We start from the raw sequence: 14,306 nt of genomic DNA on the forward strand, positions 1-14,306 counted from the left end.
ACCACTAGACCTCCAGAGAAGTTCCCAAATGTCACTTTTCATGGCTGCACTCTAGATAAACATTCCTTTCTGTGTATCCCTCTCCTTCCTGCCCAGCTTTGTTAAAACCCCACCTGCTGGGTTCTCAGAAACAACCTGCACATTGAGAAGGTAGAAAGAAATGGCAAGGGGTATTTCAGAAATGCTCACCAGAACCAGAACTAGGGATTATTACTTCTCCTGCAAAGCTGCTGTAGCACAGATAGATCAGATCACTTGTCTGTGGTTGCACAGCTCTGGAGATGGAACTAGGAAATCTGCACAGTTTGGCTCTGGAGCTCCTATTAGGGGCTCTCATGGTTAAGAGAGTTAGCTTTGGTCCCTAGCAAATTAAACCATGTGGCTTGGACAAGTTCTACTGTTCTGGGCCTGAGTTTCCTAATTATTGAATAAGGGCGTAACCCTAGATCCTGCTCCGTTAAGGAGTCTCTGGGAGACAGAACAGGTGAAGAGCAGTGTCTGGTACAGAGGAAACCCTCAGTAGCTGCCCAGCCCAGGCATGCCCTGAGCTTCCTTTGTTATCTTTCAAATAACTGTTCAAAGTCTGACACTACCCGGGAAATGCCACTCACTTTATGAGGAACCCTGCGTCTGACTTCAGTTCCTGTCCTGTTCATATGAGGAAGTAGCATTTGCCAAAATGAACAACGGGCTCAGTGCTAAGGAATCACCCCAGATCATTTTTACTCCTTGGAGGTGAGATTGCATCAGGTTTTACAAAATAAACTCCAGCTTGAAGTATTTATTTTTTGAAACAAATAACTGAATTTAGGAAATTGCAGTGGCCTTTTGACCTTTCAAGCTCCCTTATGGAAGGTCTGATACGGATGTCTCAGGAAGGGAGGTGGGCAGAAGTGGAGTCAGTCTTTCTGTACCCTTGCCGGTTCAGCAAGACCAGCAGACACCCCGCCCTCTCCGCCTCGTCCCCCTGAGAACGTCCCTGCCCGAGCCTCCAGCAGTTGCTCCTATGAGCTGTGTGCTAGCTCCCTCCCAGGACGGGTGTCTCCTATGCAGACTTGCAGGGCCTGGGAGCTCTAGAGGCTCTGCTGCTGTGCTGTAGTCGGCCTGTGGCTCAGTCCTTGCCCCTCGGCGCCACCCTGCCAGCCGAGGCTGAGATCCATCTGGGGGTGCTCATGGCAGTCTGCAGTTGGGGGCAGCGGCAGCTCACCAGCTTGTGACCCTGTGACTGGGGGAAGGGTCAGGAGGGTCTCTTCCTCACTCTCCCCTGGAGAGCTCTGGTCTATGTGGTCAAATAGAGCTCTTCCTGTTCCTCAGGCACCTGGTGTGACCCACCTGCCCTCTTTATTCCCTGCCTAAAGCCACCTCCCAACTCCTGCACGTCGTGTCCCATCCCCGGAGGCCCTGTCAGATTTCTCCTCCCCTGTTAAACCTTTTCCCTTGTTCTAATGGGCTGTGGCTTTGCCCTTTTCTGAATGTCTTCTAGCACTTTCTCTCTTTTCTGACACTTGCCCAATCACGCTTCAGGTTATAGTCACTGCCGACTCTTCTTCACAAAGCTTTGTCCTGGTGAACTGGCTCTCCTGTTCATCTTTGTATCTTACCAGCGGCTTCCACAGAGCCAGCGCTTTATTCAGGCTTGCTGCACTTGGCCCAGCCATGTATTTCTACACCAGGGTAAATGAAGGTGGGGTTAGTGGGTAACTAGCAGACTATGTTTCCCAAAGTGTCCTCTGCAGAAAAATAGTCCCCAGGACACTCTGTGAAATGCAGTCTTTCAGATCAAATAAGCCTGTGAAAGGTAGAATGTTATGTGCATTCATAGAAATTCACAATGCACATTCGAACGTGGAGTGTTCTGAGAAATTCTGCAGTGGGGAAACCTGGTGAATTATCATTTAACACCAGTAGCATTTCCCCACCATATCTGAGACCATTAACTTTCAACATCTCAATGGACTACTGTTTATAGAATGCTTGTTTGGAAGTTCTTGAATACCCTATCACCAGTGTCATGAAATTGTCTTCTGGTTCCTTTCCCCCGGTACCCCGGATGCTGAGCTTCCTTGCAAAGAAGATGATGTATTACCCAAGCCTGCTCTCTCCCCATAGGAGCCCTATGGGAGGGGTGAAGCTTGCTTCTGCTTTAATTGTGTGGTGCACTTGTGTGTGTTGTCCTAGACCAGAGGTGTCTGGAGCATCTTCTGGGGCCTTGGAAAACCTCAAATAGCATCAGCAACATTTGATTCCTGAGTAGCTGTTTTAGGCAGTCTTGAAACAGTGGTAACATGATTTCAATAAAAGGAGTTTAAAAATGGCAGGCAGACTTTACAAGACAAGCGAGACGCTGTGGTCAGGACTCGGGGCTTGGATGAAGGGACTCACCGCACAGAGGCACTGAGAGAAATCGCCTTCTCTCTTACAGCGTGTTCCTCGTCCCCGTGTTTCCACGACGGCACTTGCCTCCTCGACAGCACCGGATCGTACAAGTGTGCCTGCCTGGCGGGCTACACCGGAAAGCACTGTGAAAACCGTGAGTTTGCCTGCGGAGTGGGCATGAAGGTGCCACGCGGGGCTGGCACGGAGACGGTCTGGGGAGCTTGCTGGGGGCGTTGTTCCCTGGTGTCTGCATGGCCTGTCCAAGATGACGGGTAACATGGACTCTCCCATTGAGTGGATCTCAAGAAGGCTGGGCTGCCTCTGAGTCAGCATGTCTGGAACCACCCAGGTTTGCCCTCACCTGCAAATACCACTTAGAAAGATCTTATCTTAGAAAGATACGCCTTCAGTGGCCTCAAATAGTATCCAGAGCTCAAACACTGAGAAAGGGTCAACAGTAGAAAGCTACCATCATACACTCTTCTGAGGCCCAGAGTCTGAACTCCCTCTCCATCCCATGGTCTGAATTTTGGAGTCTGCTCCAGGGCACCATTCATTGTGTTTCTGTGCAATCTGAAGCCCTGCATTGAGGACGGGAAAGACGTAGGATAACTATGAGCCCCAGATCCCCAGGGACAGTCCTAGTTTATGCATTTTTGTCTATGTCTAGTTATTAAAAGCATACTCTTTCATATTCGAGTGTCCTGAGTGAATGACAAAGTACAATCATCTTATGACAGTCTGACCAGTGTTACATGAATCACAGACAAAGCAACATTTTATTGAGGGACTACTATGCACTGAGGTCCATGGTAATGCAAAAGAAAGCATGTCTTGCTGTTCTCTGAAGGAGCTTATCCCAACTTGTGAGCTCAGCTCTGTATTTCTCTGGTAATTCTTGAGCAGGTCTGAGAGGCGATGGGGCTGCAGGGGTGGTATAGCCCAGAGGAGTCATAGGGCAAAGAAGTCCGCCAGCCGTGGCAGTCCACATATTAGTCTCTAGGATGGTTCCCTTTCTGCCCTTGCCACTCGAGTGGCATATCCTGGCTGTCCCATTGGGTCACCCACACTCTCCGGTTCTTGCAGACAGAAGTCGAAAGCAGAACCATGGTAGTCTTACCAAACCAAACTTGGGTCCACTCGCCTCATGCACAGTAAAGGCAGTCTACTGACACTGGGTTGTGGTGAAGAAGTGTGAAGTTTATTATAAGCACCAGATGGGGAGTCCAGGACAGCTAGTGCTGAAAAAAGCTCAAACTCCCTGAAGGGTTTCAGAAAAACATTTTTAAAAGACAGGTGAAAGAGGGAGGTTGCAGGGTATGAAATTAGCTTGCACATAATTCTCTGATTGGTTGATGGTGTAGTAACAGAGGGGTTAACATTATCAATCCTTAGGTGCCAGTAGCTCTGGGGACACATGCCCATGCTCATCAAGTTTCGTCCATTTGGTGGTGATTTTAGCATCTATAGAACAACTCAGGAAATGTGCATCAGATCCTATTATCTAGATAAACTCCAGAGAGGAGCTCCAGCCGAGGATATGGGAGAGGAGAACCCAAAGGGTCCTGCTCGGTTACAGTCATCCTCAGTAACCTGGGGTCAATCAAACAGTAGAAATAAGAGGACGCAAATTCAGATGACTTACTCCAAAGCAGGTAGGAGTTTCTCATTCATGTTTTTGAAAGGCAGAACATGACTCTTCTGTGCTATTAGACTCAAACTTTTGCCAGAGGAGAGAAACTAGAACATGTATCTGATATGGGAAATCCTTATCTGATAATGGTATCTGATAATGCCATATCAGATACAAAACATGTATCTGATATGGCATTGCCCTTGGGAAGGGTACACGCAGGCCAGTGCATAGGGCAGCATCAGGCAGCACCCAGCCCGCTGGTGCAGCGCCCAGGACTGTGCCTTTGGCAGAGAGGAACTTAAACACTATGACCAGAAATCAACTATCAAGGGTCTTTGGTAATCAAGAGCCTGTCTATGTATGACAAGTTCCTAATGGAAGTTTGAGACCTAAAACTGGTGTCCCATGCTGCAGCTGTCGCATGGATGAAATGAGCAGAACAGGAGGAGTCAACATTTGGGGAAAAGCAAAGGAGGGCAGCTAATGACCTAGGGAGGGTTCCCCCAAAGCAGATCCTGACATGGGAACATGTGTACAGATGACGTGTTAAGGACACGTCCCCCAGGAGAAGCCGGTAAGGGAGTGGGGAGGCTGGACCGGAAGGGAAGGAAGCCAAGCAAAGGCGTGATTTCGGGCAAAATCCCAGCCTGAGTGTTAACAGGCAGTGGAATCTGGAATGGAAAGTACATCTCAGAGTGTGTCCTGGCTTTAACACAAGACAGCTGGGCTTTCACATCCCAACTGCGATTGCTGATTGGCGCCGGACTGCCTTGGGCAAGTAGGACAAGCTTAACTTTCTGTGCGTGTGCCAGCATGGTTCCAATAACGCTTGAGCGGTGGACGAGTTGGTCGGTGCAGGCCATCGGAAGTAAGCAAAGTAGACTGCGGGGCGGGGGGGAAGGGGCCCCCACGGACAGAGCCCCAGCGGCCTCTGATGCTGTTACTTCTAACTGGCATGCTCAGGTTACTTTGGGGTTATCCTATATATGAGAGACCTGGTTTGACGTTCGTGCGTTTGCAAACAACGCAGACTGAAGCTAGTGTCGGTAGTGTGTCTGAGTGTACATTTCATTCTACTTAAAACACCTGTTGCTCTGGGTGTCACAGCTGACCTGTGTGATTATGCCAGATTCTTAGGAAATTATGTTCTGCTTTGTGGTTCTTGTCTCGTTCAGGTTCTCTGTGAGGTGTGCAAGGCAGAGGAAAGAAGTGTTGCTTTCCCTTTGTTTCAAGAATTCGTAGATAGAGTGAGTCTGGCCTCTTGACAATGGCAGATCATGAGTGCTACCGTTCAGATGCAGAGGGGGGACCAAAAAAGGAAGCCCTAAATTCTTGACAAAAGAACTTTACCGTATTAGGACTTTGATTAACAAAGACAAAATTGGATAAAAGTAAAACATTACCAAATTAGTCAAAATACCTGTAAGAAGCTGAGTCAAATTGGGGAAGGGGAATGGAGCAGGGGGAAGGAAATTGGTCCAAAAGTTTTGACTAAAGTGTTTATGAGTAGCTTTTGAGTGAAAAACGGACTTCTTGGCACTATTACTCTATCCAGAAAAAAAAAAAACCCGGAACAAAACAAATAAACATGATGAAAAAGAATGTAAACTATGGCATTATGAACTGATTCATAACTTGATTCATGAACTGTCTCAAATCGCTTTCATCTCAAGTCACTTTGGGTTTCAAAACATCAGCATAGATGGACAAGAGAATTCTTTCTAGCTACTTTTCAAAACTTTGTTCAAAGACCATAATTCTCTTAGTACCCTGTAGTTGAGACTGAGGCAAGATATTGGTTGTGGATATCTGATAAGCCATTTGCTGGCATCAATGTGGTGGTGGTGAAATTTAATCCCTAAGTCATGTCTGATTCCTGTGACACCATGGACTGTAACCCACCAGGCTTCTCTCTCTGTGGGATTTCCCAGGCAAGAGTACTGGAGTGGGCAGCCATTTCCTTCTCCGGGGGATCTTCCTGACCTAGGGATCAAACCCATGTCTCCTGCAGTGCACTGATTTTTTTTTTTTAACCACTGAGCCACCAGGGAAGCCTTGGGGGACCAAATGTTTGATTATTTTCCATAAGATTTAGACCTGTTTTTCCATCTTAGGAAATTCACCATGAATTCCAACTAACTCAGGGAGGGAATCATCACAGTTGTCTACGGCAGTTTACCTTGTAATTTCTAAACAAACTTTAACCATTTTTCCAGAAAAAACAAACAAACAAACAAAACTATCACAGGTATATAAAAAAGCTGAAAATACCTCCCTGGGGGAAATTCTTTCAAAATTAATATGAAACTGAAGCATTCTAGAATACTCTAAATTCTAAAATGCCCAAATTGGACTAGGCACATGTTTCTTAAAAATGACTTTTAAAGCAGCAAAACAAATATTAATGAGAATTCCATCTTTTGTTTATGTAGCACCAAATCTGATGAGAGGAAATCATTTCATGGATGATGCTTTAATGTGCTGCTCTCCTAAAGGTTTTGTGGGAGGGTAGATGATCCTTTAAGCAAATGAAGGATTTGAAGTACAGGGTTTAAGACATTAAATTGGTTCAATTCAAGACCAGAGGCCAGAATTCCACTCTTCCCACCTTGTTTATGATCTCTCAGACACCATTCTCACCGCCTGGCTTGGTGAGACTACAGGTGATGGACTGATGAGCTCTGGTTAGCATCCTGTCTCATTATCAAGTCCTCTCAGAGGACTTCCCTTCCCAGGTAAGACCCACCTGTCTCTCTTCTTTAGAAAGTCCTGATTAACTGTCTCTTGATATGAATTATTCTCTTTATTTTCTTTGTATCTATCTATGTCTGTGAGTGGGAATAGAATAGTAGATTTTCTACTTAATTACAGAAGAAATATAGACTTGTAAAAATAATCAACCAGTACAGAGGTGTGTAAAATAAAAAGAATATTATTTTCCCTGACTAATCCTGTCCTAGGGTTAGCAACTTGATGAGGATCCCTCTAAACTTTCTTCTAAGGCGTGCAAACCTAGGTTGTCTGTGTGTCATTACTTTAAACCAATGGTTCTCCTCTGGGGGTGATTTTGTTCCCTGCTCCCACCCCAGGGGACTTTTGGAAACTGGAAACTTTGTTGGTGTTGTAATAGCAGGAGAGGGGAGGGTGCATTGGCATTTGGTGGGTAGAGGCCAGGGATGCTGCAAAACACCCTAAGATACACAGGGCAGCCCCACAACAAAGAGCTGTCTGGCCCACAGGTCGGTAGTGCCAAGACTGAGAAACCCAGTTTTAAGCAAAAGTGAATTTAAAGCATACATACAATTTTTCAACTTTTTGCTTTCAGTGTTCATATCATAGACATTTTCCCAGGTCAATCCACGTTGGTCTCCCTCTTGGGAGAAAAAACGATTGTTGGAGGACTCCATTGTATGAATGTCTATCCAATCGAATAATCATTCCATCACTTAAGATGGGCTTAATGTCATTTTTAATGTTCTTACTATTATGAAAAAGGCTTGCAATGAATAGCCTCACATGTTTCTTTGTTCACATATGAAGGTATTTTCTAAATTAAATTCCTAGATGTTGAACTCTTAGTCCAAAGCTTTCCTGTATAAACTTTGGAGAGCTGTTGCCAAAGTGGTCACGAAAACAGTCAGCACTTTACCAGCTTAAAGACGAGCCATTATAGACACCAGTCCTCAAAATAAGAATTAGAACATGCGTGTCAGCAGCTCGGTCTATCCTTGTCAAGTTGGAAATGGATTTATTCTTGAAGGAATTCTTCGAGTCTGAGGGGAGATGTTTTCTTCAGATTTTGTGGGGTAGTCGATAAACAACCTGGAGAGGAAAATGGCAACCCGCTCCAGCATTCTGGCCTGGGAAATCCCACGGACAGAGGAGGCTGGTGGACTACAGTCCACGGGGTCACGAAAGACGTGGACCCAATTTAATGAGTAAGCAAGCAGGCAGGATGAGGAAGGAGATACAGTCAACACAGGTTCTCCAGTTGGGTCAGTGAGAGGGTGCGAGAGCCCTGAGCGTGGTCTTCACTGCCTGCGACCCCGCCTTCTCCTCGAGTGGTGTCACGAGAAGAGCCGCCTTCTCCCGCTCCCCGATGACCTCCTCTGAGAACAGACCAGGGGAGTGGCCCCTCCTCAGCTCTGCGGCCAAGCTGACCTCCTGCCAGCACCCCTTGCAACCCCAGCCTCCCTGGGCCACCATGTAAGAAACTGGGGCCCCTTTTTTTCCCTCTGAAGTTTCCTGTTTCTTTGTATGGAACAGAAGGACAAAGTAAGTTCTCGAGTAAATGGTCGGAATCCTGTTTTGAAAAAGTAGAGAGTGAGGGGTTCACTGCCCGCCCCAGTTTCCATGTTGCCTTTGTTCCTCTGGCCCAGTTGACGGTGCCGAGGTCTCCCCCCTGCATCCTAATGAAGGGCGATGAAACGGGCTAAATCTTGGGCCACAATGCTCACCCTCCGGGCTCAGACGCGCCTTTGAACAACACAAATCGGCTTCCACCAATTAAAGAAAAATGGTGTCTCTGGATTCATTGGGGTTCTGGGGCATCAGAAGGTTTCCCACTAGCCTGTCCCAAGGACTGGGAAGAAAAGAGCCTAGGATGAGAGGCACACTTTATACTTCAGCTTCAAAGGGCCAACCCGTGTTTCTCATCAAAATAAGTGACTGGGAACTTTGGGGTTTTCCGGGAGACCTTAATAGTGATGAATGTGCTGAGACCCCTTGTGTGTCACAGTCACCTCTCCCATCACAGGTAAATAATGGGCTGCAGGCTTGCTGGAATTAATGCATATTTGTTCTAAAATCTCTTAGGGGAGGCATTGTAAAAATGGAAATTTGTACTGACTTCTTTAGAGTTCTAAAGGTCTGTTTCATCCTTAACATGCAGAAGACAGATAAGAATACCTTTGTCCACACTGAGATGACACAACCTGGGGTGGAGAGCTTGGACTCTGGTCAGAAAGATTTTGGTTTGGTTCTAAATCTGCAATTTACCAGCCTGGTAAATCTTGAGCAAGTAATTTACCTCCTAGGAGTCTCAGCCTCCCCACTTATAAATTCCAGGAAAATCCTATCAAGTTCTTTTTAGGGGTGATGGCAGGAAGGGAATGAGATGATCCATTTAAGGTGCTTGTGTATTGATACAGATACAGATACTGATATAATTATACTGAATTTAATAGAAGGAGTTATTCTTGTTACTACTTCTGGGCCCATGTAGCCATTTAAAAGTTTGGCAGAAAGCAGGGATGTTCTAGCTAAGGGGTTAGGGCATCAGCACTCGTTTCTACAAACTAGAAGATCATGACAAACCATTCTCAGACTCTCTAAGTTTAAGGAAATTCTCCCAAGAGTTTCTGAGTTTTCTCTGTGAGCTGCTCCTCCTGAATCATTGCCAGATGCTAAGGACTGCTACCATTACACCAGCGTCCAGGCAAGAAAGATGGGGTTTTAAAGGACAGGTAGATACTGCCAATGCCACTGTCATAAAGAAACCCTGGATCCCAGGAGTAGACACGCACAGTGGCGTGCTGGATGGGGAGTCTCTGCAGCCAGAGCAGCCAGGATGGGGGGCTGTTGCAGATGATAAGCGGAATAACAGCAGGGAGGACTGGGTTGGGAAACTCCAGGGCAGGTTGCCCCAAGCATCGTGTTGCCTGGTCAGCCTCCCTGTGTCTCATGGTTCTTTTTTAATGGTCACTCATTAACCTGAAGTGGACTCTATGTTAGTCCCCTGTGGTTATACAGGAGACCAAGTCTCCAGAGCATCCCTTGCATATACATTAGACCAACAGGGCAGAAAAGAGAATTCATGGTCTGGCTGGAGAGGACATGAGAGGTATAAGAATAACTTCATTAAAAACAGTTCCTGGGGATCTACTGTTATTGCCCACCAGCACTCGGTAACCCAGAGCCTTCAGAGACGGAAGGAGCGCTGGGAGGATGCTTAGCTAGTAGTCTGCATCCTTCTTATACTTCTATACCTGAGCCTCCCATCTGCTGTCTCTCCGTAACATGGAGATGAATCTCTGCCACCCTTCTTAGCATGTTTGGAGGGATGCTGTCTCATTTGGATTTAGATCTGGAAAGCCAAAGTGGTCATTAAACACAGTAGAAGATTCCCTTTCATAACTATCTAATATTTGCTTGTTTTTTGTAATTCAGGGGGAAAATTTCCTTATCATTTGAATCATTTTTTTGTTGGGTAAGTCTGAGTCTGCATAGACCAAATGACATGTTAGCCTTAACTCTGCTGGACTTTATGAATCTGTGGCCTTTTAATCAAGGCATTGCCTCTTCTCATTAGGATTGGTATATATGGGGTGCATTTTGCTGGTCAGCAATCGTTTTAGTGATGGATGGCATTCTACCCAAATAGTAAGAGGACAGATCAAGCCTCATAAACAGCTCTTCAGCCTGACTGACTCTGAGAGCTTGGGATGGAGTGCCCGTCAGTGTGGGATGGGCCAGGTCCACCACTGTTTTACTAAGACTTTGCTTCCACTTGCCTGCTCCTCGTGGGGACCCTCTTGGCTTTTGCTTTGGCAGACAAGGTCCCTGAGGCAGGACTTCATGCAGGGGTGGGATTTATTTTGGTTTTGGGTTAAGAGGTAAGACGTCAGAGCTGGGATGGACTATATGCCCACGGAGGGAAGTGGTGGGAAGATAAGAAGAGCAGAAGAACTGAAGAGCAAAGCCGAATTACCTTCTGATGGAAGCAAACTTACCTGCTGTTGCAGACCCCGAGACCGACCCCAGTCGCTTAACAAAGGCTACAGTGTTCCCGTTTTCCTTAAAAATTCCTGCCTTGTGGGGCATTCACTGCCTGTTCCTCACCCTGCTTCAGAAGATGGAAGCTTCTTTTCTGCAAAACACAAGGCATGCTTATTGATATCCAAGTATTAAAAGCTACAATGGTAGTTATTCTCTGCATTCTCAATATAGACCTAACTCTGTGCTCTATGTGATGCTGTCTCATTTAATTGTCATAGCATCCCCCTGGGGTAGGTACTATGATCCTCCCCACTTTATAGATTCATCCAACCAGTCATTTTTGAGTGTCTGTTAGGCACCAGGCACTGGTAATGGTAAGGTAGGGCTCTTTGGTGTATTTTCCTGCTTCATTTGGCAGAACTGGACAACAGTTCCAATTTTAGCCTTTTTCTGGCACACAGGAGAGTGGTCATGCCACGCATTTCCCCGACAATACTTCTTCTAGAGACGTGTTTGGTAATAATGGTGATGGTGATGATGAGAGTTACTAAGTGGACAGGATCTCAGGAGTCACATGTCCTCTGAATCTCAGGACTCCCCGTAAGGTCATCCTCTTCATCCCCAAGGCTAAACAGAATTGCTTGTTTGGGCTATTTTCAAGGCGAGCATACTTTACATTTGAGAAGTCGAAGGATGAATGCCTCTGGGGGACATTTCCTCTAGTAGCTTAGTGTTATTACCTACCTGTCCAGCCCCATCCCCTGGAGCTGACTCAGAAACATTCTAAGCCCTAAGAAGACTTACTGAGCGCATCTCCCAGGTAGAAGACAACTAAGTCTCTATAGTTACATAAGTTACCCATCAACTCTACCAAATGAGGATGTTGATTTTGAACAAAAGCAAAGTGACCAGGACTTTCTGAGGATTTTTTGAAGCAGACCCGTCTCTTAGGCACAGGGAGTTTTAGCTGTCTAATGAAATAGGCCATCTAAACACCAGAAAAGTGGTATCCTAAAGACACAGTGTACCAGGAGCCAAGGACAATACTGATTAAAATCAAGTAGCTAATTGTAAGCCTCAGCCTCCAAATTAATGCCAGATGAACAAATAGCAGTGTGTGCAGTCCAAGTATAATTTCACATGGGTACTGTCTCATTCACAACCTTGGAAGGCTGGAAAACATCAGGGGGGCAGAGTTCCATCAGCTGGACAGGGATAAAAAGTGTTTTCAGTGGAGGGGTTATATCACCAGTTGCTGTCATTATTCCTGGTTGGGGAAGACATTTTGGAGGTAAAAGATGTTGGGTCCAGAGGCACCAGACTCAGATACAAACTGAACAGGAAGAAGTGAGAAAGGGATTCAAGCCTGTCCGATGACTGTCTCTGTGTGTTGGTCTCATATTAAGTCAGGTTTCCAGGATGAATGAAGTTCCAGTGAGAAAGTTAATGCCTTATATATAAATAATATGTGTATTTTAGAAAACATGAACTTTTGCCCAACTAAAAAATTTGTGGCATTTTGATTTTACTTGTTTGACTTAACATGAATAGAATGCTAGATTTCTAATTTAAAAAAAAAACAGATATGCAATAAGCAACAAAGGTTTACTGTATAGCACAGGGAACTATAGTCAATATCTTATAATAACCTATAATGGAAAATAATTTCAAAAATAATATATTGTATATGTATAACTGAATCACCTTGGTGTGCACCTGAAACATTGTAAGTCAACTGTGCCTTAATAAAAAAAAAAATATATATATATATTAAGAAAAAAAAGAAAGCTAATGCCTTTTCCAAATAGAACTGAAGTTGTCACAAATTGTTCCTTTGAATTTGGTGACAAGTGAGAATGGGTGGTTGGCAGAGTATTTGAAGAGTTGAAGCTAACACCCCAGCTCACACTGCCAGCTAGATAATGGAGTCCTGAATATTGTTGACTTTGGATCTGTGTCCCTTGCTGGAACTCTCAAGATACTCTTATAGCTCTAATAGTTCCTGTTAAAGAGACAGAGTAGTCCCTTCATGTTTTGCTCAGGTGGCTCTCTTATTACCCTAAATATGTCATTAATATAAAATTTGAGAAAAGAAATGTATGCTTTTTTAGGTGCAGTTTTGTAAATCATATCAAACCAATTTTGAAAGCAGTCAGCTTCCCAGTTGATGCTAGTGGTAAAGAATCCACTTGTCAATGCAAGAGTTGGAAGAGACGCAGATTCTATCCCTGGGTGGGAAGATCTCCTGGAAGAGGAAAATGACAAACCACTGGAGTATTCTTACCTGGAAAATCCCATTCTTGCCTAGAGGAGACTGAAGGGCTCTAGTCCATGGGGCCACGAAGTGTCAGACACAACTGAGTGACTGCGCACACACGCAGGGTATAATTAACAATTAAAGTAAGAGAGTTTAGAAGTGGGACAAGAGCAAGCGAAGGAGGACACTATATGGGATGAGAGAGTAAGTTCAACGTTTGCATCAGATGAAATGATCAGCCTCAGAATGTCTGCGATTCTGAGTTTCCTGGCAGCAAAGGCAAAAAAGAGAATGGCCGTCACTGGCATAGCTCTCATTGTGTATTAATGGAAAGCAAATACAAGTTCATTTGCAGATGCAAATATTGTTTGTGTTATTTTGATTCCTAATTCCTCCCTCTCCTTATCTAAAGGTGGGTGCTGGAGAAATTTTTTCACTTCAACTTTGTAAATAACAGAAATTTAACCTTTTTTATACCAAACGTGTAAAAACTGGGTTCTTCCACCTTCCTGGGAAACAAAAAGGTAGCTAGACTTCATTATGCTAACATCATTACTGTTGACCCACTGACCTCCAGCCCCAGGCTCCTGCAGCTCTGCCTAAGGGCTTTCTGTGGCTCTCAGAGTCCATTGACTCATATATGAGCAAAGACTGGAGTGCTGAGGAATTAATGTTCATCTCATCATCCTTCAACAAATGGTTGATGGTGGTCTGTAGGTAATAACTCATATCCATTGCTCTCTGGGTAGTATGACTCTGAGGCATAGCCTACACTGCCTCTCAGAATTTCCCAGAGGCATTGAAACTCCATTGCCCCCAGTAGTAACTTTCTTAATAATGCAAACTTCTGTGTCTTACTTTCCCCACACTACTTTTGGCCCTTCCTGGGATCACCACCTACATAAACTACTTACAGTCAAATCTGTCTCTCCCAGCCTGTTTCTAGAAGAACCCAACCTAAAATACTTTGTGAAGATATTTTTCTGAGGAGCTAACTTAATAGAGTTATAGAGCTCAAGTCAGCTAGATCACCATTTGGTTGTTTCTTTAAAATATTGGATAAGACTTTGATCAATGCTAAGTAACATATATTTCAGGATTGCATTGTCTAAAGGATGCTCAAAGTATGACTGTATTATTGGTTTAAAAAGATTCAGTGTTAGATCCAAGAATTGATCTCTGTCTCTTTTCTTTGTCTCTTTCTCTCTCACACATACACCATTCTCGGGTGAAAGAGCCAGCCCAGTCCTTTGTGAGATGGGGTAGTACAAGTGAGTGGAGATGCCAGTAATGTTTCTAGACAGGGCCTATAATGTCTCC

At 44.9% G+C, this 14,306-nt stretch overlaps 1 protein-coding gene across 6 annotated transcripts in view; it reads left to right on the top strand.

Moving 5' to 3' along the window:
- Positions 1-14,306, top strand: part of PAMR1 (peptidase domain containing associated with muscle regeneration 1) — a 167,998-nt gene that overhangs the window by 137,092 nt on the left and 16,600 nt on the right. For all 6 annotated transcript variants that reach the window (XM_070473183.1, XM_070473185.1, XM_070473184.1 and 3 more), the window contains one exon: positions 2,423-2,530. In XM_070473183.1, coding sequence (XP_070329284.1) covers positions 2,423-2,530 — 108 coding nt within the window. The remainder of the gene's footprint in view (positions 1-2,422; positions 2,531-14,306) is intronic.

This window comes from Odocoileus virginianus, chromosome 10, assembly GCF_023699985.2.
Source record: "Odocoileus virginianus isolate 20LAN1187 ecotype Illinois chromosome 10, Ovbor_1.2, whole genome shotgun sequence".
In the NCBI taxonomy this organism is placed as follows: Eukaryota; Metazoa; Chordata; class Mammalia; order Artiodactyla; family Cervidae; genus Odocoileus; species Odocoileus virginianus.